This window comes from Phascolarctos cinereus, unplaced genomic scaffold, assembly GCF_003287225.1.
Source record: "Phascolarctos cinereus isolate Bilbo 61053 unplaced genomic scaffold, phaCin_HiC Scaffold_726;HRSCAF=1367, whole genome shotgun sequence".
Classification (NCBI taxonomy): Eukaryota; Metazoa; Chordata; class Mammalia; order Diprotodontia; family Phascolarctidae; genus Phascolarctos; species Phascolarctos cinereus.
The window spans coordinates 408,081,772-408,108,412 of record NW_027556098.1 but is presented as its reverse complement, the minus strand read 5'-3'; the positions used below and the strand labels follow the sequence as shown (position 1 = coordinate 408,108,412).

Below are 26,641 nucleotides of genomic sequence, written 5' to 3'. Positions count from 1 at the left end.
TGATCTTGACCTCAGACCCTCGATCTCTTAACCCACCCTGAAACATCTGACCTGTGACCTTGGGCCCAGTTAAGCCCTCCCGTCAATGTCCCTGCCACATACCCAGCTCTGTCACTCCAAGAGTGCTGACCCAGCATGCCTCTGGCCCCATGACCATGACCCTTGACCTCTGGTCTCTTGGATTCCCGCTCTATGAATTCCTGACCTTAGTCACTTTGCCCCATCCCCTCATCCCTGCCCCATGCCTTCAGGGGTCTGGACAGTCTGAGTGGGAAGCCCAAGGGGGCCCCGGCACCAGGTGTGACACTGCCCATCGAAGGGGTCATCCTGAGCTTGCAGGACCTCATTGGCTACTTCGAGCACCCCTCAGAGGAGCTGCAACATGAGGAGAAGCAGAGCAAACTACGGAGCCTCCGGAACCGCCAGAGCCTCTTCCAGGAAGAGGTGTGTGTGTGTGTGTGCGTGTGTGTGTGTGCAGACAAGCGTGTGTGCATGCAGATGAGTGTATATGTGCAGGTGAGCATGTGTGTGTGTGCAGATGTATGTGTGTGCAGATGAGTGTGTGTGCAGACAAGTATGTGTGTACAAACAAGTGTGTGTATGCAGATGAGCTGGTGTATGTGCAGATGAGTGTGTGCACATGCAGATGAGCATGTGTGTGTGTGTGCAGATCAGTATTGTGTGTGCAGATGAGTGTATGTGCAAATGAGCATGTGTGTGCAAACAAGTGTGTGCAGATGCACATGTACATACAGACAAGTATATGTGTGCAGAAGAGTATGTGTGTGTGTACAGAACAGCCCATGTGTGTGTGCAAACAACCATGTGTGTGCAGATGTGTGTGTAGACAAGTGTATGTAGATGAGCATGTGTGTGTGTGTGTGTATGTGTGTGTGTGTGTGTGTGTGTGTGTATCTCTGTGTGCGCACCACAAGGGAAAAAGACTGAGTCTGAGGAGTTGCACCAGCAGGGGAAATTGTTTCATGCAAATTGGTTACATTTGGTATAACAATAATAATAATAGCTAACATTTCTATAGCATCTACTGTGTGCCCAGCGCTGTACTAAGCACTTTACAAACATCATTTCATTTGATCCTCACAATATCTCTAAGAAGTGGGGCCTATTATTGTCCCCATTTTACAGATGAGGAAATTGAAGCAGGCAGAGGTTAAGTGACTTGACCAGGGTCCCATAGCAAGTCAGTGTCTGAGGCCAAATTTAAACTCAGGTCTTCCTGACTCCAAACTGGGCTTTCTATCCACTGGCTCAGCTAGCTGTCTAATTAAATCCTTAGGATTTAGAGCTGGAAGGGACCTAAGAGATTATCTAGTACCATTTGTAGTATCATAATACCTTTGCTATAGATGGCACAATGGATAGAGCACTGGATTTGCAGTAAGGAAGACCTGAGTTCAAATCTGGCCTCAGACACTTCCTGGTTTTGTGACCCTGGGCAAGTCACTTAACCTTGTTTGCGTCAGTTTCCTTATCTATAAAATGAACTGGAGAAGAAAATGGCAAATGACTCCAGTATCTCTGCCAAGAAAACCCCAAATGGGGTCACAAAAAGTCAGAAGCAACTGAAGAGCAACAAAACCACATGCCAGGTCCTTTGGTAGGCACTGGAAATGCCAGGCACCCAAACAGAATCGGCTCTGCCCTTTCAAAGATTGCATCTGACTGGAGGGATGTGACACTTACACATCTGAGGAAACAAGATAATTTGTGGCAGGAGAAATCACTGACAAGGGAAGTTGAGGACAAGGAAGATCAGAAGGGCTTCCCACATGCTCATCTACATACACTTGTCTACACACACATCTGCACACACATGGTTGTTTGCACACACACATGGGCTGTTCTGTACACACACACATACTCTTCTGCACACATATACTTGTCTGTATGTACATGTGCATCTGCACACACTTGTTTGCACACACACATGCTCATTTGCACATACACTCATCTGCACACACACGTGCTTGTCTGCACACACACACATGCTCGTCTGCATGTGCACACACTCATCTGCACATACACCAGCTCATCTGCACACACACACTTGATACCTGGACTGAGCCTCGGATGAAGCCTCGGAGAGGTGGAGATGAGGAGGGCGTTTTTGGAAGCACATCCTGAGCAAAGGCAGGGAGAGAAGAGAAGGAATGAAAGGCAGAGTGAGTGATTTAAGTCTGGAAACATAAGTGGGAGCCAGACAAGAGAGGGACCTAAGTGTGGGCTAAGGATTTTGTAACCTAGAAGCAATGGGGAGCCACTGCAGATGTCTGAGGGAGGGGATAGCGTGCTCAGACACGTGCTGTAGGAAGGAGGATGGATGGAGGATGGAGTGGAGGGCAGCGGGAGACTTGAGGCAGACAGACAGTCAAGAGGCTGTTATGATAGGCTGAACTAGAGGTGAAGAGGGCCTGGGATGAAGGGAGAGAAGGGAACAGATGGGAGAAACACGGAGGTAGCTATAACAAGATTAGCAGCTGATGGCTATGGCCTGTGAGGGAGAATGAGGACAACTCCGAAGCTGTGAGCATGGGAAAATGGTGGTGCATCATCAGGAATGGGAAAGTTTGGAGGAGGGATGTGTTTGGGGCAAAGATGATGAGTTCTATTTCAGACAGGTTGAGTTTGAAACAGAAATAGAAAGGATCTTAGAGTCTAGCCCCCTCAGAAGAGCCATGGGGAGTCAGAAGACCCAAGTTCTAATCCTACTTCTCTCCCCTATTTGCTGTGGGCTCTCAAGCAAGGCTCTTTTCTACTCTGAGCCTCAGTTTTCCTTTCTCTAAAATGGGGATGGACTTGATTGGCCTCCCTTCCAACTCTTCATCTTGGGAATGAGTGAGGAGAAGAGGAGGAAATAGAGAGCAGGCAGAAGAAAGGGGACTAGAGACCCTCTTGCTAGCCTCCACCTGCCTCCTACCTTTACCCCTTCCAGGGAATGCTGTCCTTGGTTCTGAACTGTATCGACCGTCTCAACGTCTACTCCACGGCCGCCCACTTTGCTGAGTTTGCAGGAGAGGAGGCAGCTGAGTCTTGGAAGGAGATTGTGAACTTACTCTATGAGCTTTTGGGTAAGAAGCCCCCACCTGAAGTCACACAGTGCTAGGCCCCTTGCTTCTCAGCCCCCTCAGTTTCTCTCCTCTGTCTCTGACTCTCACTCCAAGTCCCTGTCCTCTAAGGCCTGGGACACCCAAGATCCCCTGGTCCCATGTAACATCAGAGATGCCTCTGATTTTGGAGCATCCCAGCCTCTGACTCTCCCCATCCTCAGCCTCTTTGATTCGGGGGAACCGTACCAATTGCGCCCTCTTCTCCCACAACCTCGACTGGCTCGTCAGCAAGTTGGATCGGCTGGAGGCTTCTTCTGGTATGGGAACCCCGAGGGAAATGGACAAGGGGGAGGGTCAGCTTCAAGTGGGAGACCCACAGTGAGGCAGAGACAGACACTCAAGGAAACTCAGAAAGAAGAGACTCAGAGAGATACAGAACAAGAGGCAGAGTCATAGAGGGAGACTGAGACAAAGGAATTAAGAGCTGGAATGGACGTGAGGCCATCCAGTACAACCCCTTCATTTTACAGATGGGGAAATAGGTCCAGATGGGATGGATAATCTGTCCAAGGCCATTGCTAGCAAGCAGGAGAATAAGGGACATGAATAAAGGGAGAAACAGAGGGAGTCCTGAAATGAGACAGAGGCAAAGGGAGGGAGATTGGAAAAGAGAGTGGCGGGCAGTGCTGGAACCCGTATCCTGCCTGCCATCGCTTCAGGGATCCTGGAGGTCCTTTATTGTGTACTGATCGAGAGTCCAGAAGTCCTTAACATCATTCAGGAGAATCACATCAAGTCCATCATTTCTCTGTTGGACAAGCATGGCCGGAATCACAAGGTCTGCGTTCCAGCCTCTGACCCTGACCTCTCACCCCAATACCTCTTCTCCTCTATCCTCTGACCCTTCTTCCCAAACCATGACCTGACCCACTCCCATATTCTGATGTCTAAACCTGTTGCTCTCCTTTGACCCTGTATTCTGCCCACTAACCCCTGACCTTCTCCACCCAGGTTCTAGACGTATTATGCTCTCTGTGCGTGTGTAATGGCGTCGCTGTCCGCTCCAACCAGGTCCTCATCACTGAGAACCTCCTTCCAGGGCGGGAGCTCCTACTGCAGACCAACCTCATTAACTATGTCACCAGGTCTGAGCCTGACTCTGACCCCCTAACTAAGAGCACTCGGGCTAATTTGTCACTAGGGTGAGGTCCAATCCCTGATCTTAGAGACCACCCCAATCAAACCTAATCCCTGTGTTCCCCAAATTCAAGCCTGGGGTCCCCAGCACTGCTCAGATCCCCCTATCCTCCATCCTATCTGCATCTCCTCTCTGCTCCTCCCTCATTTCCCTCAATAGCTTGCTTCACATGCAGTCTCTCCTGCCATGTAACTCTTCCCTTTATCTCTCCCTCTTCTATCTCTCACCCAGGTCTTACTGCCTCCCTTTCTCTTTCCTTTGTCACCCTTCCTTTAGATCTCGCCTATCTCCACTGTCTTTCTCCATTTCCCTCTATATCTGTCCTGCCTTTGTTGTTCTCCTTCGCTCTATGTCTCATTCTGCACACCTCTCTCCCCAGCATACGCCCCAATATCTTCGTGGGCCGGGCCGAGGGGACCACCCAGTATGGGAAGTGGTACTTTGAAGTCATGGTGGACTCAGTGGAACCTTTCCTGACTGCCCAAGCCACACACCTGAGGGTGGGCTGGGCCCTCACTGAAGGATACAGCCCCTACCCTGGGGGTGGAGAAGGCTGGGGCGGCAATGGCGTTGGAGACGACCTCTACTCCTATGGCTTTGATGGACTGCACCTCTGGTCTGGTACTGCACTCTGACCTCCCAGTACACTGACCCCTGGGGATTGCCAATCTATTTCCTGGGGGCTTGATATCATGGATACTCCATTTCCTGAACCCTAATGTCCTAGAACTGCTGATCTCTGATCCCAGTCTCTAAGGACCTTATAAGGACCCTCTGACTCAAGCCTTTGATGTCTAAACCTAATTCACAGACCCTTAATTAGAGGGGATCCCCAACTTCTAAATCTTATCTCCTAGGACTCCTGGCCTTTGACATCTTATGCCTAAAATCTTTTGTCTCTGACTCTTAGGTCTTCTGAGCTCCCTGATCTGATCTCTCCAAATTCAGATCCCTAGGGACTTCTAAGCCTTATTGCCTAGAGCCCCTGACCCCCATATCTCCTGGGGGCCCCACTGCCTGTGCCACCTCTGTGATCCCCTATTACCCCCAATTGCAGGGCGGGTTGCCCGGCCAGTGGCCTCCCCGGGCCAGCACCTCCTGGCTGCAGAAGATGTGGTTAGCTGTTGCCTGGACCTGAGTGTCCCATCCATCTCATTCCGAATCAATGGCTGCCCTGTGCAAGGGGTCTTTGAGGCCTTCAACCTGGATGGGCTCTTTTTCCCTGTGGTCAGCTTCTCCGCTGGTGTTCGGTAAGAAGGTCCCTCCCCCTGCTCCTGCTCCATCCCCTCCCTCTCTCCCATCACTGTCCATTTCCCTTTCCCCTTCCCCTTCCCCTTCCTCTCTTCCCATAAACTTTTTGCCCCACCCCCCAAGACTTCCCAAGTCTGTGGGTCCCCAGGGCCTAAGGGGGTAAAGTCACATAAATAAGAAATGGTAAAGGATTTGAACTCAGGTCCTGGTACTCTGGAACAGCTAGGGGGTGCCATAATGCATAGAGCTCAGGCCTGGAGTCAGGAAGACCCACCTTCCTGAGTTCAAATCTGGCCTCAGACACTTACTAGCTGTGTGACCCTGGGCAAGTCATTTAACCCTATTTGCCTCAATTTCCTCATCTGTAAAATGAGCTGGAGAAGGAAATGACAAGCATTCCAGTATCTCTGCCCAGAAAACCCTAAATGGGGTCATGGAGAATCAGACGTAGTGCTCCGAGTCCAGGAGTGTTTATTTCTTTAAAAAATAGACATTTATCCTGGGCAAGTCGCTTAACCCCAATTGCCTTGCCAAAAAACAAACAAAAAAATGACAAATAAAAAATAAACATTTTGAGGGGCAGCTAAGGTGATGCAGTGGATAGAGCTCCAGCCTTGGAGTCAGGAGAACCTGAGTTCAAATCTGGCCTCAGACCCTTGACACTTAGTAGCTGTGTGACCCTGGGCAAGTCACTTAACCCTGATTGCCTCACCCAAAAAAAAAAAGGCAAAAAAATAAATAAACATTTTTGTTGGCATCTTTGGCTTTTATATCAGCTATATTTCCTGATGTATCACTCTCTGCTCCACTTCCCTTAAAAGAGAGCTTTCCCTTAAAAGGAATAAGAATGGGGTGGGGAGGTGGGAAAGCAATTCAAAAAAACTAATCAATATATCTGCCAAGCCCGATGCAATGTTCAGCGTTCCACACCATAGTCCCCGCCCTCTGCAAAGAAGCAGGGAGGGGGCCCTTCCTCATATCTCTTATTTTATTTTAAGGGCACCATTTCTATTCTATCATCAATCACTTCATGGTACAGGGGGCAGAGTCCTAGACTTTGAGTCACTAGACCTGGGTTCGAATTCTAGCTCTGACATCAATTAGCTGTGTGACTGGAAAGTCACTTTTCTGGGCCTTATTTTCCTCTCCTATAAAATGGTGTAAAGAATATTCCTGGAGCAGCTAGGTGGTGCAGTAGATAGAGCACCGGCCCTGGAGTTAGGCGGACCTGAGTTCAAATCCAGCCTCAGATACGTAACACTTACTAGCTGTGTGATTCTGGGCAAGTCACTTAACCCCATTGCCTAGCCAAAAAAAAAATATAATAATATTCCTACTACCCAGGGTTGCTTTGAGGTTGGTAAACCTTCATGCTTGGGAAATGGGAGCTATGACTGTTGTCCCCTAGGATCCCTTTCTATTTGCTCCACCCTTAAATCCCCTTCCTGCCTCCCCCCCCCCAAATATACCACCCTAGACACTTCTTTCAAGGCACCCTGTGACCCCTGTATCCCCTTCTTCCCTCTCCCTCTCCTCCTACCTAGGGTAAGGTTTCTCCTGGGTGGTCGCCATGGAGATTTCAAATTCCTCCCCCCACCGGGTTATGCCCCGTGCCATGAGGCTCTACTCCCCCCGAGAACGCCTCCGGCTGGAGCCCATTAAAGAGTACCGTCGGGAAGGAGCCCATGGGCCTCACCTCTTGGGACCTACCTGCTGCCTGTCTCACACTGACTTTGTGCCCTGCCCTGTGGACACTGTCCAGGTAAACTGCAGGGGCAGTAAGGTTGGGGGGCAGTGGGGCAGAGGGCACTAAGAGGAAGGAAGTAGCAAGAGGAGCCAGTCCATGAATGTCACCCAAATAATATCTTAGTAGAGCAGAAGCGTATAGAGGGCAGAGATGTTTCAGTTTTTTGTCTTTGTATCCCAGCATCCAGCACAGTGCCTTCATTAGTGCTTATTAAATTGAATTGAATGGGGGAGGGGCAGCGGGACACCCGGTAGATGAGGTAAAAGAGATGAATGAAGACCTAAGAAATTTGAGAGGATAGGGTTAGGATCTTGTGGGCTGTGAGTGCCAAATGAATGTTCAGCCTCACAATCTGCCCAGGCCCTGGGCAAATCACTTCACCTCCATGGGACTCAGTTTCCTGATGTGTAAAATGAAGGCATTGGAATGGATGACCTCCAAGTTTCCTCCCTGTTCTAAATCTCTGTTCCTATAGTACAATATCCAGGGAAAGGAAGAATTGGAGACTCTTAGGGACTCATTCATCTCCTTCCTCATCCTGCCAGGGAAGGGAGTTGTAGAAACAGCGCAGATTAGGGACCAAAGATCCTGTAGTTGGGTCCTTTAGAGTCAAGAGGACCTGTGCTCTTTGGTTGATCTCTTGAGACCTTAATACCCTCCTCTATCAAATAAAGCGGTCAAACTAGATGCTGTCCAAGGATCATTCCAGGTCTAAGTTTTATGGTCTTTTATTCATATCCTATCCATTGATCTTTCCTTGCTAGAGACGAAGATCCCTAAAAATCCTCACTGATCAGGGGACCTCAACTTTCCTCTCTCAGAGCTAGATAAATCTAACCACAAAATAAATGAGAAAGAAGTTAAGGAGCTGGATAGAATCTTAGAGAAGTTAGATATGATAGACCTCTGGAGAAAATTGAATGGAAATAGAAAGGAGTGTAACTTTTTTCTCAGCTGTATATGGCACCTTCACAAAAATTGACAATGTATTGGGGCATAAAAACCTCATAACCAAATGCAGAAAAGCAGAACTACTAAATGCACCCTTTTCAGACCATAATGTAATAAAAATTATATTCAATAAAGGGCTGTTGAAGAATAGATTAAAAATTAATTGGAAACTAACTAACCTAATCCTAAAGAATGAGTGGGTCAAAGAACAAATAATAGGGAAAAAAACAATAATTTTATTAATGAGAATGACAACAATGAGACAACATATTAAAATTTGTGGGATGCAGACAAAGAAATACTGAGAGGGGGAATTTGTATCTCTAAATGAAAGAGATTTACCTCATAAATAAAAGAAAGAGCAGTTCAGTGAATTGGACATGCAACTCAAAAACTAGAAAAAGAACAAAAGAAAAATCCCCGGTTATGGAAACCAAACACCGAAACAGAACCCAAAAATGGAAATCCTGAAAAAAATCAAAGGAGAGATGAATAAAATTGAAAGTAAAAAGATCATTGAACTAATACGCAAAATTAGGAGCTGGTTTTATGGGAAAAAAACCCTATTGGTTAATTTGATTTTAAAAAAAGAAAGTTGGTTATCAAATTACCAGTATCAAAAATGTAAAGCATGACTGCACCACCAATGAAGATGAAATTAAAGCAATTATTAGGATTAGCAATTATTAAATTAGCAATAATTAAAGCAAATATTTTCCTCAATTATATGCCAGTAATACTGACAATCTAAGCAAAAGGAATGAATATTTGCAAAAATATAAATCTCTCAGATTAGCAGAAGAGGAAATAGAATACTTAAAAGAAATCCCCATTGATCTTAGAGTTGGTAAGAAGGAGATGAGTAGCTGGGGGGATGGGGGACTCTGTTCTTGGCTGATGGGGGTCCATAACTAGTGTTTAGAGTTGAATGGGAACAGGTGATCTGGTCCCTAAGCCCTAGGAGAGAGGGAAAAAAGGAATCCCAGGGAGAGGGTCTGAGACTATGGGGAGGTAGAGGAAGTGTCATACAAGCTCATGACTTCACATGGCCACTTCTCCCTCAAAGATTGTTTTGCCACCCCACCTGGAACGGATCCGAGAGAAATTGGCAGAAAACATCCATGAGCTCTGGGCTCTGACTCGCATCGAGCAAGGATGGACCTATGGCCCGGTGAGGAAGGGCTGGCTGTAGTGGGACCAAGATGCCTAAACTGACCCTGGGAGGAGAGAGGATTTTCCTGTCATAGTGGGAAGGATGTCCCCACAGACATGGAAGCATCAGAACTAGGAGGAAAGGAAGGATGGAGGCTGGGATGCAACCCTGACTGGAATCTGGGAAGTGACTTCTGACTGCCCCAATGACACCGCTCTCTCAAACCAGGTGCGGGATGATAACAAACGACTTCACCCATGCCTGGTGGACTTTCACAGCCTCCCAGAGCCTGAGAGAAACTACAATCTGCAGATGTCTGGGGAGACACTCAAGTAAGGAGCCCAGAGTTGGGAACAAAGACATGGAGACTGAAAGAAAGAGAGAAAGATCAAGGAAAGCACAGACTGGGAGAAGGAGAGGCAGAAAAACTGAGATCTGGGGGCTAGGGAAAGACCAAGAAATAGACTGTGAGGGAAAGATAGCGCAAAGACAGAGTGGAAGAAGAGAGTACAGAGAGAAGGGAGAGGGGAGAGAAAGTGGTAGGGAGACAGGAAAACAGATTGAGATAGAGACAGAGGCAGAGACTGGTTCAGAGGGAACTCAGGATATACTGGGAGAGATCTTGGGCAAAGGAGAAGTGTGTGGATCTGGGAGGATGGGCTTAGGGGCTTGATCTCTGCTTCCTCTCTAGGACCTTGCTTGCTTTGGGGTGCCATGTAGGCATGGCTGATGAGAAGGCTGAAGAGAACCTCAAGAAGACGAAACTCCCCAAGACGTGAGTTAGGAGCAGCCTGGGGTGAAGCATGGGAGAGGTTTGAGGTCAAAGGCAAGGGACCACAGGGACAGGGGGAAGGCTTAAGGGCCCGCAAATGTCTCAGCAGGCAAGAATGATCAAATCTACAAAGATAAAATATAAAAGAGAACTATAAAGTCTTCCATCTGGGTCCCCCAACTTCACTGCACAGGTGTAGATAGGTTGGTGGGGTATGACTACTCCAGAGTCCAGGTGATGCAATACTGTCAGCCAACTGGTCAGCAATCATTGACAGCCAAGAACATTGTCATAACTTTAAGCCATCGTATTCAAGGAGGCCACAGCCAAGGGAGGCGATAGCGACCCTGTACATGGCCCTTGTCAGACCAGCTACATCTAGAGGCTGATCTTTTATTCTGGATAGCACATTTTTAAGGCCAATGAGAAACTGGAGGACATTCAGAGGAAGGTGACCAAGATGGCAAGAGAATTAGCGACCCTAAGGCATGTAAGGATCAGTTGAAGGAACTGAGGATCTTTAGCCTAGAGAAGACATTAGGGGTGGGTGACATGAAAGCTTGTCTCCTGGAAGAGGTGCTGGACTTGTTCCGCTGGCCCCAAAGTGGGAAGAACCAGGAGCCTCAGACGAATGGGAGGGGGCAGTTGGTTCAATGAGCTGAGACCACTTGTCAGAACGTTATGGAGGGGATAACTGCTCGGGTCTGAGTCATACTCCCTTATAGTCATTATGAGGGGTCAGAGGCAAGGGGGACCAGAAGATCAAGGGTTAGAGGTCAGTCCTTTTTGGCATTCACAGGTACATGATGAGTAATCGGTACAAGCCAGCTCCGTTGGACCTGAGCCACGTGCGGTTAACACCAGCACAGACGACGCTTGTTGACCGGCTGGCTGAGAATGGGCACAATGTGTGGGCGAGAGACCGGGTAGGTCAAGGCTGGAGCTACAGTGCTGTCCAAGACATCCCTGCCCGGAGGAACCCCCGGCTCGTCCCCTACCGCCTCCTGGATGAGGCCACCAAGCGTAGCAACCGGGACAGCCTCTGCCAAGCCGTGCGCACCCTCCTGGGTTATGGCTACAACATTGAGCCACCTGACCAGGAGTCCAGTGAGTGACCCTTGATCTCTGACCCCTCATTCACCTTTAGGATTCAGGACTCCAGAAAATGACCCCAGTTTTTTTTACCCCAGTTTTTTTTAACCAAACCAGAGAGGATCCATCTTTCTCTCCCCTCTTTTTTCCTCCTCCCTATCTGCTTGACTCTCTCTCTCTCTCTCTCTCTCTCTCTTTCTCTCTCTCTCTCTCTCTCTCTTGGTCTCTGATTCAATTTTTTCTCTGTCTTTTTATCCCTCTTTCCCTCAGTGTCTTCTCTCTCCCTTTCCCCTTCCCACCTCTTTTCTATCCTTTCATCTCTTTCTCTTTTTAACTGTCTTTCTTTCTTCTACCCTCCCTTTCTTCCTATCCTCATTTTTCCCTCTTCTCGTTTTTCTCATTCCTATTTCCTCTATGTCTCCTTTTCAGTTCAATTCAACAAGTGATTATTGCTCTCCATCCCTCCACCCCTATCTCTCTTTCCAGTTCTCTCAGTATCTTCCTCTCTCCCTGTCTCTGTCTCTGTCACTCTTTCTACCTCACTGATCATTTGTCCTCAAGTTAGGAGAGAGTGAGACTATTCATCAGAATTGGTCACCCCTCCTCTCTTCATGATGACCCTTTTCACTGCCCCCCCTCATCAGAATCCTAGGAAACCTCTTTCTTCTTTACCTAACTCATTCCCATTATGTTCCCTTGACCATTCCGTCCCTTCTGACCTATCTCCCTCCTTGGTGTTCCCTGCCCCCAGGCCAAGTGGAGAGGCACAGTAGTGGGGACCGAGTGCGCATCTTCCGGGCAGAACGCACTTATGCAGTTCAGAGTGGCCGCTGGTATTTTGAATTTGAGGCTGTCACCACCGGAGAGATGCGTGTGGGCTGGGCCCGTCCAGAGCTGCGGCCAGATGTGGAGCTGGGAGCAGATGACTTGGCTTATGTCTTCAATGGCCACCGAGTGAGTACCTCCTGCTCACCTTGGCCCTACCCCATTCTCCTAAACTTAGCTTCCTCTTAACCTGTACCCTAGCCAATAACGTTTCCTGTAAGAAGAATCTTCTCCCCAGGCTTGCTCTAGTCCTGTTCTGTGCTTGGCTTGTCATCCACCCACCTTCCCCCCAGATGAATCCCCAGTGCATCTGACTTCTCCGAAGGAGAAATCCCTCTTTTTCTCTGTCCGCCTCCAGAATATAGGACCACCGTCATTCCCTAGCCCTCCCTGAGACAGGCAAGATGGACCCTATGAACCATCAGGGCCAATAGGCCACATTCCTCTCTCCCTCTTCCCTCTCTTCTCATTGCTGACCATAGACATTTCCTTTCAAAATGAACTTTGATGGAGAGCCTAAAAGAAAACAAATCACAAAAAAATCCAAAGGGCAATTTTTATCTATCTCTCTATTTAATTTTGAATATTCATTCATCCATCTATCCACCCACCCAGCTATTGATTTATTCATCTACTTATTCACCTAACCAGCCTTCCAAATTTTCTTTCATTGATTCATTCCTCTATCCATCCACCCTTCTTTTCATTTATTCATCCACGTGTCTATTGATTCATTCATCCATACAAATTTTTATTTATTCATTCATTCTTTCATATATCTATCCTTCAACTAAACTCTTTAATCGACTCACCCTATGGTATGATCTATTGATTCAGTCATCTACTAATCCATCCAAATTTTTGCTAAAGACAAGAATAGACAGGCACCCAGAGACAGGCACATTCTCCTCCCTCCCTGATTCTAAGGGAAAGGGCAGAGGATGTCCCAAAGCAGAGGTAGAATTTGGGAGTAATGCTGGGGAATGAAGAGAATGCTAAGGATCTTCCTCACTCTTCCGTGCCTGGAAGATGATACCTTTTATCTGTGTTTTTCCCCAGTTCTCAATGTTTCCAAGTACCTCTGTGATGCTCTTTCTCATCCAAGGCTATCCCTCATTCTGCACATCTATAGGGGCAGCGCTGGCACGTGGGTAGTGAACCATTTGGGCGACCCTGGCAGCCGGGAGATGTCGTTGGGTGTATGATCGACCTCTCGGAGAACACCATCCTTTTCACACTCAATGGAGAAGTGCTCATGTCCGACTCGGGCTCAGAGACAGCCTTCAAGGAGATTGAGATCAGGGATGGTAAGGATGCCCATCTTAGCCCCTCTTCCAGTCTTCCCTTGTCCCCAAAGCTCTCGAGTCTCCCTTGAGGCAGTAGTGGAAGGAGCACCAAACTTGGAGTCAGGAGGACATAAGTTCGAATCCCAGCTCAGACACATAGTCACTGAGCAAGTCGCTTAATTTCTGTCTGCCTCAGTTTCCTCATGTGTAAAATAGGGGTAATACTAGCACCTACTTCCCAGGCATCCTATAAAATGGTATAATGTTTGAAGAGAGATCAGCAAAGCTTAAAGTATTATGTAAATGCTGGCTATTATTACTGTTGTGGTTCACAGAGGTTGCTGGTAAAGAAAGTGTTTTGTAAACTTAAAAGCTTCAGAGACGTGGGACTTACTATTATCTGCCTTCTGAACCTCTGTGATCCTCATCCCCTCCTCTTGTGCCCCTCTCACCCTCCCTCCCACCCAGGATTCCTCCCTGTCTGCAGCCTGGGTCTGGGCCAGGTGGGACGCCTAAATTTAGGCCAGGATGTGGGATCTCTTCGCTACTTCACCATCTGTGGACTCCAGGAGGGCTTTGAGCCTTTTGCCATCAACATGCAGCGACCTGTCACCACTTGGTTCAGCAAGAGTCTGCCGCAGTTTGAACCTATGCCCCCCGACCATCCCCATTATGAGGTGAGACCTCCCCCTTCCCTTTAGAGGACCAGAGATGCCCAACCTCCTCTCCTGCCTTTCCCCCTTTCAGATGATCCTCTGTGACATCAATGTGGGGTACACTTAACTGGGAGTTGGAGATCTGAGCCTGGGACATGACTCATATTACTTGCTGTGAGAGTGCAGTACAGGGAAGGAAGCTGGGCTGGAGTCAGGAGAACCTGGGCTCCACTTTTGCCTTTGCCACTTACTAGGTGTGGGGTCTAACATCTCTGGGCTTCTACTTCCTCTTTGAAATAAGAGAGTCATGCTAGAAGTTCCCTTCCAGCTCCAAAACACTCTAATTATGGTATGAGATTTAGAGAAATGTGAACACCTAGGTACAGTTTAGTGTGTTCCTCACTAACTTTTACTGTTTTCCATCTTTGGCTAATTATGTGCCAATTAGTGTCAACAATGAATGCCCTGAAGTGGTTGTATGTTTCAAATTCACATTATTTGGGGTTATAATTATAGAAAAATATGGTCATTGTCTTCAGCCCAATGGAAATAGGCAATGGGAATTTGAACAATGTAACCGCTTCCAAGGGAATAATTCATTGTTTGCACTAATCAAGACTTGGCTATATTTAGTCTGGTTTTCTTAAATAGATCTAACTTATCAAGCAGTGGACATTTATTAAGCACCTACTGTGTCAAGCACTGTGCTAGGCATTGGAGATACAAGTCCAGAAAAGGAAACTATCCCCACTCACAGTGAGCTTACATTCTAATGAAGGATTCAACAAGAACATGTACAAACATCAAGATAGAGTGAATCAATACAGCAAAGAACGAATGAGTACAATGGAAGGTGGGGAGGACGAACACTCACAGCTGAGGCGATCTATTGAGAAAGGCTTCAGGCAGAAGGTAATCCTGCATCTCGGGGCTCTGTGGTTTCTGGGGGCTGATGCCCCATCCTCCACAGGTGACCCGAGTGGATGGCACGGTGGACTCGCCTCCCTGCCTGCGCCTGACTCATCGCACGTGGGGCTCCCAGAACAGCCTGGTGGAGATGATGTTTCTACGGCTGAGCCTTCCCGTCCAGTTCTATCAGCACTTTCGCTGCACTCCAGGGGCCACTCCTCTGGCTCCCCCAGGTCCCCAGCCGCCCGGGGATGATGAGGTCCGGGCGGCAGAGCCTGACCCCGACTATGAGCAGCTGCAACGTTCAGCAGGACGCACCGGCGAGGCTGAGGGGAACAAGGATGGGAATGGGGGGCCCACCAAAGAGGGGGGCCCTTCTCAGACAGGGGCTGAGGCAGCAGGAGGGTCCCCAGCCCGGGCTGAGAATGAGAAGGATGCTGCCACTGAGAAGAGTAAGAAGAGGGGGTGAGTGCAGTGGGTCCCAGTCTGGGGCAGTATATCTCAACCCAAAATGAGGCAACGTGGTATCAGGTGGGAAGGCGACTGTAGGTATATGGAAGAAGTGAGTTCAAGAGCCAGCTCTGCTCATTCCTAGCCGTGAGAACTTCTCTGAGCCTCACCTATAGAATGAGAGGGTTGAGGTAGGGGGTAACCAAGGCCCCTCTAAATCCGACCTAAATTGAGGTCATACTCTGGCATGTCAAGAGGACCAGGTATACTCAGAGGAGCCCCCAACACTGGGCACCCCGACATACCCCAAAAGATCCTAAAATATTCCATTTGGGGTGGATAGGATAGCTCTGGGGTTTCTTTCCTCAAGTTGATGACTTGGTGGGACTTTTTTTAGTGCGGAGGGAGCAGGTAACCATGATGTCCAAAACACAGAAACAAGGAAGTGTGGGCTCAGAGGGAAGGGCTCTTATGTCTCTTCTCTCCCACCCCACCTCCAGGTTCTTGTTCAAGGCCAAGAAGGCAGCCATGATGACCCAACCACCTGCCACGCCTGCTTTGCCCCGACTTCCTCACGATGTGGTACCCGCTGACGATAGGGATGACCCCGAGATTATCCTCAACACCACCACGGTGAGGATTATGTGATAGGTGGGGCCCTAGGGTAGAGTCCTAACACACCTCCATAGAGAACCCAGAATCTGGTTCCCTAACGGCCTGTCCCAACTTAGCATTTGCCAGTACTGGTAGAGGGCTGGAGGGGTCCCCTCTGTTCTTGTGCCACTCACCACACTCCACGTCTGTCCTTCTTTTTCCTAGTATTACTACTCGGTCCGGGTGTTCGCAGGCCAGGAGCCCAGCTCGGTGTGGGTGGGCTGGGTCACCCCCGACTACCACCAGTATGACATGAATTTCGATCTCAGCAAAGTCCGGGCTGTGACGGTGACCATGGGGGATGAGCGAGGCAATGTATACAACAGGTCAGGTCCCTAGGGATCTGGATGCTCTGCAGCTTGGGAATGTGGGGACCACAAGGCACTGGGAGGGGAGGGCAGACACAACTCAGAAACAGCCTCAGATAGTGGGAGAAGCCACAAGCTCTGAGTGAGGAGACCAGGCAAATCATTACACTGATCTGCTGGATGGCCTTAGGCAAGTCATTTAACATTTGTGGGCCTCAGTTTCCCCACCTGTAAAATGAAGGGATTGAGGGGGTGTGGTTCAGTGGAAGAGTCTGGAATCACAGGGGAATGGTGGTCAACCCCCAACTCTGCCACCATCTACCTGGGCCTCCATTGCCTTTTCTACAAATAAGGGTACTCTCAGGTTCTTTCCAGATCTAAACCTACCAGCTTCTGAATTCAGCAAATGTTGGTTACACACCTACCATGTGCAAAGGACTCAGGGCACTTAGTAGTCTTGTCACTGAACCTCAGTTTCCCCCTCTGTTCAATGAGGAAACTGAATTGAATGATCTCTAAGGTACTCTCCCGCTCCATTTCAATGCAAGAGGTACCCATTAAGCGCCTGCCGTATGCCAGATATCACGCTAGGGGCCAGGAATACAGACACAGAACCTCAAGGGCATCCAGTCAGTTGAGCCAGGAACATTTATTGAGTAGCTACCCTGCACTGAGCTGAGCCCACGCCTTCTCACTGCCTCTGAGAACTGTAGGAAGTTTCTAGTTCTTAGTTCTTTTCTTACACGGTCTCATCCTCACACTCCCGTCCTTATGGGCAGAGAAAATCCCCTCATACGCCCTCTCTGGAGTCGTCAGTCCAAACCAACCAGAATTTATTAAGCACCTACTATGTGCTAGGGATACAGACAGGAAAAAGCAACTGTTCCGTGCCTTCAAGAAGCTTACTTTCTCCTGGGAGCATGAAACATGGACACAAATCAATGCGTTAGAAGGCAAAATGAGAGGGGAATGAGAGCGCTAACAACCCAGGGGATCAGGGAAGTTTCTCTGAGCAAAGCTTTCATGGAAAGCCCATAGTGGGGAGCAGAGAATAAAAGCTGAATCGAATTGGACAATGGCCACACTTGTTAACCACAAGGTAGATTAGAAAGATCAGACCAGGTGACTCACAAGGTCCTTCCAGCCCTGACATCCCCTATTCTGAGGCCCCTCCCCTCTCTGACATCCCCGGTTCTAAGGCCCTCCCAGCCCTGACATCCCCTATTCTAAGGCCCCTCCCAGCTCTGATAATCCTCTCCCAGTTCTGACATCGCTACCATAAAAAAGATAGTCAGAGCCCCTAGGTTCAAATCCCAGCTCTCTCACTCATATCCAGACTTTGTGACCACAAGCATGTTGGTTCACCCGATTCTTGCCGGACCTTCACCCGTCATGCCCACTAGCTTGTGAGCATCCCCAGGGCTCTGTCCTGGGCCCTCTTCTCTCCTCCTTCCACACTCCTTCACTTGGTGACCTCATCAGCTCCTGTGGGTTTAATTATCACCTCTAAGCAGATGATTCCCAGATTTATCTCCAGCCCCCACCTCTCTCCCGAGCTCCAGGCCTGCAGAGACAAATCAAACTCAGTATGTCCAAGATAGAACTCATGATCTCTATTCCCCCACAGCCTGCTCTCTTACCAACTTCGCTGGTGAAGGCATCCAAGCTCATCCCTGCCACGGCATCCTTGACGCCTTGTTCCCACTTCCCCCATATTTCCAATCTTGTCATTTCTTCATGGCCTTTGTCTTCACTCACTCTTCTATAACCATGGTCCAGGCCCTAGTCACCTCACACCTGGGCCATTGCAGTAGCTGCTCATGGCTCTCACAATCCAGTCCATCCTCCATTCAGCCACTAACATGATTTTCCTAAAGCCCAGGTCCAATGATGTCACTTCCCTTTTCAGTGAATTCCAGGGGCTTCCACTTGCCTCTAGGATCAAATAGAAAATTCTCTATTTGTCTTTCCAAGCCCTTCCCACCTTGGACCCTTCTTACCTTCCTAGTGTTCTTACTCCCCTCCATGCATGCTGTGGTCCCCAACACTGGCCTTTTCCTGTTCCTCAAACACAACATGGCGTCTCCTGACTCTGGGCATTGGCATTTACAATGAAACTATCTTAAGTGGACATAGTCATTTATTCATCACTCACCTAACTCACCCATCACTCATTTCATCCATCCAGCTCGCTATCTTGCTGATAGAAAGCAAGCTCATTGTAGGCAGGGACTGTGCTTTTGTCCGTCTTTGTATCCCCAGTGCTTAGCACAATGCCCAGCACACAGTAGGTACTTTATAAATGCTGGTCGACAGACTGTGAACTAGAAGACCTTAAAGGTGCCTTCCAGCTCGATTCTTTGTATTTCAAGAAATCGTGTTGGAATCTTGGGTCTCTGGGCTCAGGCTTTGACTCCCAGCTCCTCAGGACTCTGGATCTTTTGGAGGGGAGGGGGCATGTCTCTGGGGTCAAGATGTGACTGAGGATCTCTGGAATGATTTCTGGTCTTGTTCTGGGGTGTTTTTTGAGGTAATCGGGGTTAAGTGACTTGCCCAGCATCACCCAGCTAGTAAGTGTCTGAGGCTGGATTTGAACTCAGGTCCTCCTGACTCCAGGGCCAGTATTCTATCCACTGCACCACCCAGCTGCCCCTGGAATGATTTCTGGGGTTAGGGTTTGGGTTCCAGGGCCTGCAGGATCCTAGGTATCTAGGTTAAAGGTCTGCTCTTAGGTCTTCACTCCTCTGGGTTCAAGGTCACGATCTAAATCTTGGAGTTCTTGGGGCTGGAGCTCAGGGCAGTGACTCCTCCCTCTCCTCTCTCCTGGTTAGCCTGAAGCGCAGTAACTGCTACATGGTGTGGGGTGGGGACTTTGTGAGCCCAGGACAGCAAGGACGCATCAGCCACACAGACCTGGTCATCGGCTGCCTGGTGGACCTGGCCACTGGCCTCATGACCTTCACGGCCAATGGAAAAGAGAGCAACACCTTTTTCCAGGTCAGTCTCACTCGGAGGAGTCTCCCACCTCTCCCCCTAACCATTCAGCCAGATGCCCTGAATGGATTTTCCTTATCAGTCCACCCATCTCCAAGTTCTCACTGAGCCTTCCCCACTTCTTATCTCCCATCGTCCTATGGGGGAGGCTGAGCAGAGACCACCACAGGCTGGCTATAGAGACAAGACTCAACCCTATGATTCCCCATCCCCGTCCCATAAAATCCTCATTCCGGCCTCTGACCAGGCCACTCCCCTTTCCCAACACACACATCTCCCACCACCTCCCTGGCTTCCTCTTCTTCCAGGGCCCAGGCATGGGTTCCCACTAGATCTGCCTCGGTCCCCCTCTTCCCTCCCAAAATTTTCCAAACCCTCAACTTCTGGGTCACATCTAGCCTGGGGGACCTTGCCAGATAGAGACCCTGAATTAGAGCTCCCCTACTGTCCTTCCAACTGTGGTCCACGCCTCATGTTCTCCCTACTTTCTCCACCAGGTGGAGCCAAACACGAAGCTGTTTCCAGCTGCTTTTGTACTGCCCACCAACCAAAATGTCATGCAGTTTGAACTGGGAAAGCTGAAGGTGATGGGGCAGGCGTTGTGGTGTTTAGGCACAGGGGAGTTGGAGAAGCTCAGATGTGGGAGAAATCTCAGTGGTCTGGGGTGGTCAGGAGCTTCCTGGAAGAAGTGGCAAGAATGGATGAAATTTTGGATGGATGGATGAATTGAGTGATGGGTGAGTTAGGTGAGTGATGAATGGATGAATGAAGGAATGGAGAAAGTGATCTGTGGTTGGAGTGAGTGGCCAGTGAATGGGGGGGAGGATGGACCGATTGATGGATACAGGGAGTAAATGATACGTGGGCAAAGTGAGTGGCCCCAAAGTGAGATGGGACAGGGGCGGATTGATGGAGTGATAAATAGATGGATTGAGCAGCCAATGGGTAGATTGAGGGATGGATGGAATGAGTGTTGGTTGGCTGAGGTGTGTGATCCATGAATGGAGTGAGTGGCCAATGGATGGGACGAGGGCTAGATGGATAGATAAATGGAGTGAGGGGTGTATGGCTTGAATAAATGATACATGAATGGTGTGGATGGCCAGTGGATAAAATGAAGGATCGATGGATGGGTGGAAAGAATGATGGATGGATAGATGGAGCAGCCAAATGGATAGACTGAGGGATCAATGGAGTGAGTGAATGTTGGCTGGGTGGGATCAGTGATTCATAGATGGAATGAGTTGCCAAATGGATGGGATGAAAAATAGGTAGGTAGGTAGATAGATAGATAGATAGATAGATAGATAGATAGACAGACAGACAGACAGATAGCTAGATAGATAATTCAAAGGATGGATGAATGGATGGAATAACTGATACATGGGTGGAGTGGCCAGTGAATAGGATGAGGGATGAATGATATGAATAAGTGATGGAAGCATGAATGATATGGTCAGTGGATAAGAGGAAGGTTAGATGGATAGAGTCATTGAGGGATGGATAGATACTATGAGTGTGCAATGGATGTTGAGTGGCTGGAACGAGTAATACATGGGTGGGATGAATATGAGAGAGATCTATTCACTCATTCATCAATTACACAAACTTTCACTGACTTTGACCAAATCATTAGAGGAGAGATAAAGTTTAGATAGCATTAGGTTCCTGCCTTCTGGAAGCTTGCAGTGTCACCAACATACACTATTCCATGAATTGTCCAAAGGGCAAAGTGCTCTGTGAGGACCGAGGGGGAAGGCCATTACTGACCCTGGGAGGATCAGGTGACTAGCCAGGAACATTATAAATACAGGAAAAAGTGTGAGCAAAGGCAGGGAGGTGGGGAGAGCAAGAAACAACATGGTCCAGTTTGGCTGATATAAAGCAGAAGGAAGGTATGTGTGAACAACTGGGAAAGGTAGGAGATGGACTCCCTGACCTTCAAATCACTCAACTTCCTCCTGGCCCCATTCCCTCTCCTCCATCAGAATATCATGCCTCTGTCAGCTGCCATGTTCCTGAGTGAGCGGAAGAATCCAGCCCCACAGTGCCCCCCACGCCTGGAGGTGCAGATGCTCATGCCCGTATCCTGGAGCAGGATGCCTAATCACTTCCTGCAAGTGGAGACACACCGGGCAGGTGACCGATTGGGCTGGGCTGTGCAGTGTGAGGACCCACTCACCATGATGGCCTTGCACATCCCTGAGGAGAATCGGTGAGCACCCTCCCACACCCTGCCCAAGCCTCAGGAGACCCCTCCAATCCCTCTGCCCCTACCCTGGGGAACCTAGAACCTCTCAGATTCCCCACCCTCCTCAAGCTTATGTGTCTGGTTCTCTGTAGCTATTTTCTCTCTATTGTACATGACATATCCCTCTGTCTTTGCCTCTCCTTCTTTCCTTCCTTCTGTCTCTGTCTGTCTGTCTGTCTGTCTCTCCCCTTTTTCTTTGTCTCTGTCTCTCTCCCTTTCTCTTTCTGTCTCTGTTTATGTCTCTCTGTAATCTCTCACTCGTTCTGTCTACCTCTGCCTAAATCTCTCCCTCCTTCCCTCCTATTCCTCACCATCTCTCCATATCTGTCCCTATCTCTCCCTCCCTCCCTCCTTATCTCCCACTCTGTCTCTCACTATCTGTACTTTCTTGTCCCCTCCTGCCACACCTGCCTTTCCCAGTCTTCCCTCTCTCAATCCTGCCATGTCTCTGTCTCTTTCTTCATCCCTCTCTGTCTCTCTCCTTCCCCTCTTCTGGCCACAGCTGTATGGACATCCTGGAGCTATCCGAACGCCTATCCTTGCAGCGTTTCCACTCCCACACACTGAGCCTCTACCGGGCTGTGTGTGCCTTGGGGAACAACCGAGTGGCCCACGCACTCTGCAGCCACGTGGACCAGGCTCAGCTGCTTCATGCCATCGAGGATGCCCACCTCCCTGGCCCACTGAGAGCTGGCTACTATGACCTGCTCATCAGCATTCACCTGGAGAGTGCCTGCCGCTCCCGACGCTCCATGCTCAATGAGTATATCGTGCCGCTGACACCAGAGACCAGCACCATCACACTCTTCCCTCCCAGCCCGCCCACTGAGCCTGGGGAGGAGAGCCCACGGCGTCACGGGCTGCCTGGTGTGGGGACCTCCACTTCCCTGCGCCCCCCTCTCCACTTTTCTCCCCCCTGCTTCGTGGCATCCCTGGTAGGGGCAGGTTCTGCTGAGGCCCCTGCCCGCTTCAGCCCCTCCATACCTTTGGAGGTGCTCCGTGATAAGGCATTGAGAATGCTAGGGGAGGCTGTGCGAGATGGAGGCCAGCACGCCCGGGACCCTGTGGGTGGCTCTGTGGAGTTTCAGTTTGTTCCAGTCCTCAAACTGGTGTCTACTCTGCTGGTAATCACCGAGTTATTCACTCCCTCCACCATCTGTCACTAATTCTATCCATCAGCCTCCCTCCATGTTTCACAGCCTCTAACTCTGACTACAAATCACTTACTATATCCATCAATTATTCACTCCATCCATCAGTCACCCCCTTCCACTGACCATTCACTCTCTTGACCTATTGCCCCCTTTCTCTTTCTCATAACATCCTGTATCACATACAGCCTTCCTACCCACCCAACCCTGGCTGGGTGACCACATGGGAAGAGTTTGTGGGACTGACCCAGGAAGGTTCAGTGAGGGAGAAGTCCTGGGATCTGAGATGGAAAGGGGTGGGAGAGGGGGATTGTGTGGGGGACAGGGAGAAGACAGGCCTGGGGAAGCAGAGGGGACATGGAGAGGAACATGAGTAGTATAGAATGATGAAGGAGAGGGATGTCGACCTCCAATGGTGGCAGCCTTAAGGTCCACACCAAGTGACGGTCTGGAATTGGTCCCACAGGTGATGGGCATCTTTGGAGATGAAGATGTTAAGCAAATTCTGAGGATGATTGAGCCTGAGGTTTTCAAAGAAGAGGAGGAGGAAGAGGAAGAAGAGGAAGAAGAGGAGGATGAAGAAGAGAAGGAAGAGGATGAAGAAGAAGAGGAAGAAGAAAAGGAGGAGGAGGTGAAGGAGGAGGAAGAGGTGGAGGAAGAAGAGAAGGGAGAGGAGGAAGAAGCTGTGGAGGAAGGACTTCTCCAGATGAAGTTGCCAGAATCAGTCAAGTTACAGGTGGGTTGAGTGGTGGTCCTGATGCACAGCCCTGTGCCGTGGTCAGCCACTGCCAGATGATGGGGGTCTGGCTGCCCATGGGCTCATACTTTCTCCGGCCTCCAGATGTGTCACCTGCTGGAGTACTTCTGTGACCAGGAGCTGCAGCACCGCGTGGAGGCTCTCATTGCCTTCTCAGAGCGTTATGTCAACCGCCTTCAAGGCAACCAGCGAATCCGCTATGGCCTGCTCATGAGGGCGTTCACCATGTCTGCAGCAGAGACTGCCCGGCGCACCCGAGAGTTCCGCTCTCCACCCCAGGAGCAGGTGCCTGATGACCCAGCCCCAGCTGGCCCTTAACCCTTCCTTCCCACCCCCCTGACCCCTGACTCTCCATCCCCGTCTTCTCTGGCCCCTAACTCTTTCCTCCCACCCCCCTGACTCCTGGCCCTCCATCTCCCTCTTCTCTGGCCCCTAACTCTTCCCTCCCACCTCCCTGACCCCTGGCCCTCCATCCCCCTCTCCTCTGGCCCCTAACCCTCCCTTCCCATCCCCCTGACTCCTGGCCCTCCATCTCCCTCTTCTCTGGCCCCTAACCCTTCCTTCCCATCCCCCTGACCCTCCATCCCCCTCTTCTCTGGCCCCTAACCCTCCCTTCCCATCCCCCTGACCCCTGACCCTCCATCTCCCTCTTCTCTGGCCCTAACCCTTCCCTCCCACCCCCCTGACCCTCCATCCCCCTCTTCTCTGGCCCCTAACCCTTCCCTCCCACCCCCCTGACCCCTGGCCCTCCACCCCTGGCTCCTGGCCCTTTACTCCTTCTTCTCTGAACCCTTAGTCCAGTGCCTTGCACATAGTAGGTATTATATAACTCCTTACTCCCTTCCCTTCTCTTTCCCTTACCCCTACCCCCAATTTTCCACCCCCTGTTCCTTGAATCTGTTTCTCCTTCCCCTGATCCATGATCTCTGACCCTCTCTCCCCTGCTCCTTGACCCTCATCCCCTGTTCCCTGACCACTGACCTTCCCTCCTCTGCTCCTTGACCCCTTGTCCCCCATTCACAACCCTCCAAACCCTACTCTGACATTCTAGCTCCCCCCACCCACACACTCTTAACTTCTGATCCTCCAGATTCCCTTTCTCTGACTTCTGACCCCCTACTTGTGGCCTTTGACCTTCCATCCAGTCCCTGCCCTCTGACCTGCCCTCAACTCCTTACTATGAACTCCAGTCCTCCATCTCTTGTCCCTGACCACTGAGCCTCCATGACCGTTCTGCCTTCTCTGCTTTCTCATCCTTGGTTTTCAAGCCCCATTTCTAGAGCCCTGACCCATGAGACCTTATTCTCTGGCCCCACTCTGTCCTCTGACCATCAGACTCTGGTTTCCTTCCAGATCAACATGCTTCTGCATTTCAAAGGGGGGGAAGATGAGGAGGATTGTCCAGTCCCGGATGAGATTCGGCAGGAGCTGTTAGATTTTCACCAGGACCTGCTTCTGCACTGTGGTGAGGAGGGACACCCTTCTCTAGACCTCTCTCAGAGGCCACCCCTTCTCCCCATCTCCCGGAAGAGCCTGGCTCCCTCCTAGGTTCCTTCCCCCCAGACCAGGCCAGCTCATACACTCCCTTCCCTTTATTAGGCATCCAGTTGGAGGGGGAGGAGGAGGAGGTGGAAGAAGAGACCACACTGGGAGGTCGGCTGATGAGCTTTTTGGAAAAGGTGAAGCTGGTGAAGAAGAAGGAGGAGGAGCTAGAGGAGACCCCTGCTCCCGAAGAGAAAAAGCCTGGTGAGGAGGAGAAACCCAGACATGCCCTACCCGGCCTCCTGAGGGGAGGCATGACCTAGCCTGGGGAAGTGCCCGGCCCGAGTGGGGAAACATGGTACACCTAAAGCCACAGGAGAAGCAACATAAGGAAGAAATAGCAAAGAGAAGGCAGGGAGCTGGAAAGACAGAAACAGAAGGCAGAGATAAAGTAGCAGGTGGGAGGAGGTAAGAATATGGCAGCCTGGGGTTGGGGATAGAGAGCCAGCCTTGGAGCCAGGAAGACCTAGATTCAAGTCCCGCTGCTGACACAGCTTGGCCCCTATACAGGGAAGTAGAGGGGGGATGGTCTGATCCTTTGCCCTATTTCCACCTACCCTTGCCTCCTCTTCATCCTCAGAGTCCTTGCAGGAGCTGGTCTCTCACACAATGGTGCGCTGGGCCCAAGAGGATTTTATCCAGAACCCAGAGCTGGTCCGAGTCATGTTCAGCCTCCTCCATCGCCAGTATGACGGCGTTGGGGAGCTGCTCCGTGCCCTGCCCAGAGCCTACACCATATCCCCATCCTCTGTGGAGGATACCATGAGCCTCCTGGAATGTCTATGCCAGATCCGCTCCCTGCTCATTGTTCAGATGGGACCACAGGAAGAGAATCTCATGATACAGAGCATTGGGTAACCCTCCCCTCCTTCACCCTTGCCTTGGGCTGATAGCCATCCCTCCCCCCCATCCCCCACATCCCGACCTGCTTCTACTGATCTCTGCTCTCTCTTTCCTCTTTGTGCTTGGGATGGATGGCCTGAGGCTAGGGAGATGGGCTGAGCCTGGGATTCTTGGCTTAGGGAACTCCCAGGTAAGGACATTCTTCCTAGCAATGCAGGTTAGCACTTCATAAATATTATCTCATCTGTCCCTCATCATAACCCTGTCTGCACTCTGCAACATACAGAAAGTTGCCTAGATCACTGATATGTTATATGACTGGCCCAGAGTCACACAGTTAGCGTATCTCAAAAGTGAGACTTGAACTCAGGTCTGTGTGACTCTGAGGCTGGTTATCTGTCCACTGTACTAGGCTTTCTCCCAGGTGAGCTCCTAAGGCCTTTCTTGCCTTAAATCTATTATCGTCTGAACCTATATGCCCTTTGAGGTTCTTTCCGACTCCAGGTTCTATGAGTTTGTGTGATTTCATTCCTCCATATCACCGCTGTCTTTCCTTCTTCTCCTCTGTCCCTGACTTCTCTCCCTATTTCCTTCGGTAGTATGGTAGGAGGAGTTCCAGACTTGGAGTCAAGAGGACCTGAGCTGGAATCCCAGTTAGGATACTTATTAGCTGTGTGATCCTCAGCACGGATCTTCCTAAACTTTTTGGGGACTCAGCTTCCTTCTCCACAGAAAGGGGATAATAATAGCACCTACCACATAGGGTAATGGTGAGGGTCAAAC

At 49.9% G+C, this 26,641-nt stretch overlaps 1 protein-coding gene across 1 annotated transcript in view; it reads left to right on the top strand.

Moving 5' to 3' along the window:
• RYR1 (ryanodine receptor 1) overlaps positions 1–26,641 on the top strand; it is a 92,006-nt gene that overhangs the window by 11,517 nt on the left and 53,848 nt on the right. Inside the window, 28 exon segments of the mRNA XM_020978561.2 lie at positions 252–444; positions 2,954–3,089; positions 3,290–3,385; positions 3,788–3,906; positions 4,080–4,213; positions 4,646–4,887; positions 5,324–5,516; positions 7,062–7,146; positions 7,148–7,279; positions 9,282–9,386; positions 9,597–9,700; positions 10,060–10,143; positions 10,940–11,247; positions 11,984–12,186; positions 13,190–13,364; positions 13,812–14,020; positions 14,970–15,373; positions 15,859–15,991; positions 16,178–16,338; positions 19,152–19,317; positions 19,812–19,898; positions 21,303–21,529; positions 22,068–22,689; positions 23,183–23,452; positions 23,558–23,758; positions 24,827–24,938; positions 25,073–25,219; positions 25,596–25,869. Coding sequence (XP_020834220.1) covers positions 252–444; positions 2,954–3,089; positions 3,290–3,385; positions 3,788–3,906; positions 4,080–4,213; positions 4,646–4,887; positions 5,324–5,516; positions 7,062–7,146; positions 7,148–7,279; positions 9,282–9,386; positions 9,597–9,700; positions 10,060–10,143; positions 10,940–11,247; positions 11,984–12,186; positions 13,190–13,364; positions 13,812–14,020; positions 14,970–15,373; positions 15,859–15,991; positions 16,178–16,338; positions 19,152–19,317; positions 19,812–19,898; positions 21,303–21,529; positions 22,068–22,689; positions 23,183–23,452; positions 23,558–23,758; positions 24,827–24,938; positions 25,073–25,219; positions 25,596–25,869 — 5,322 coding nt within the window.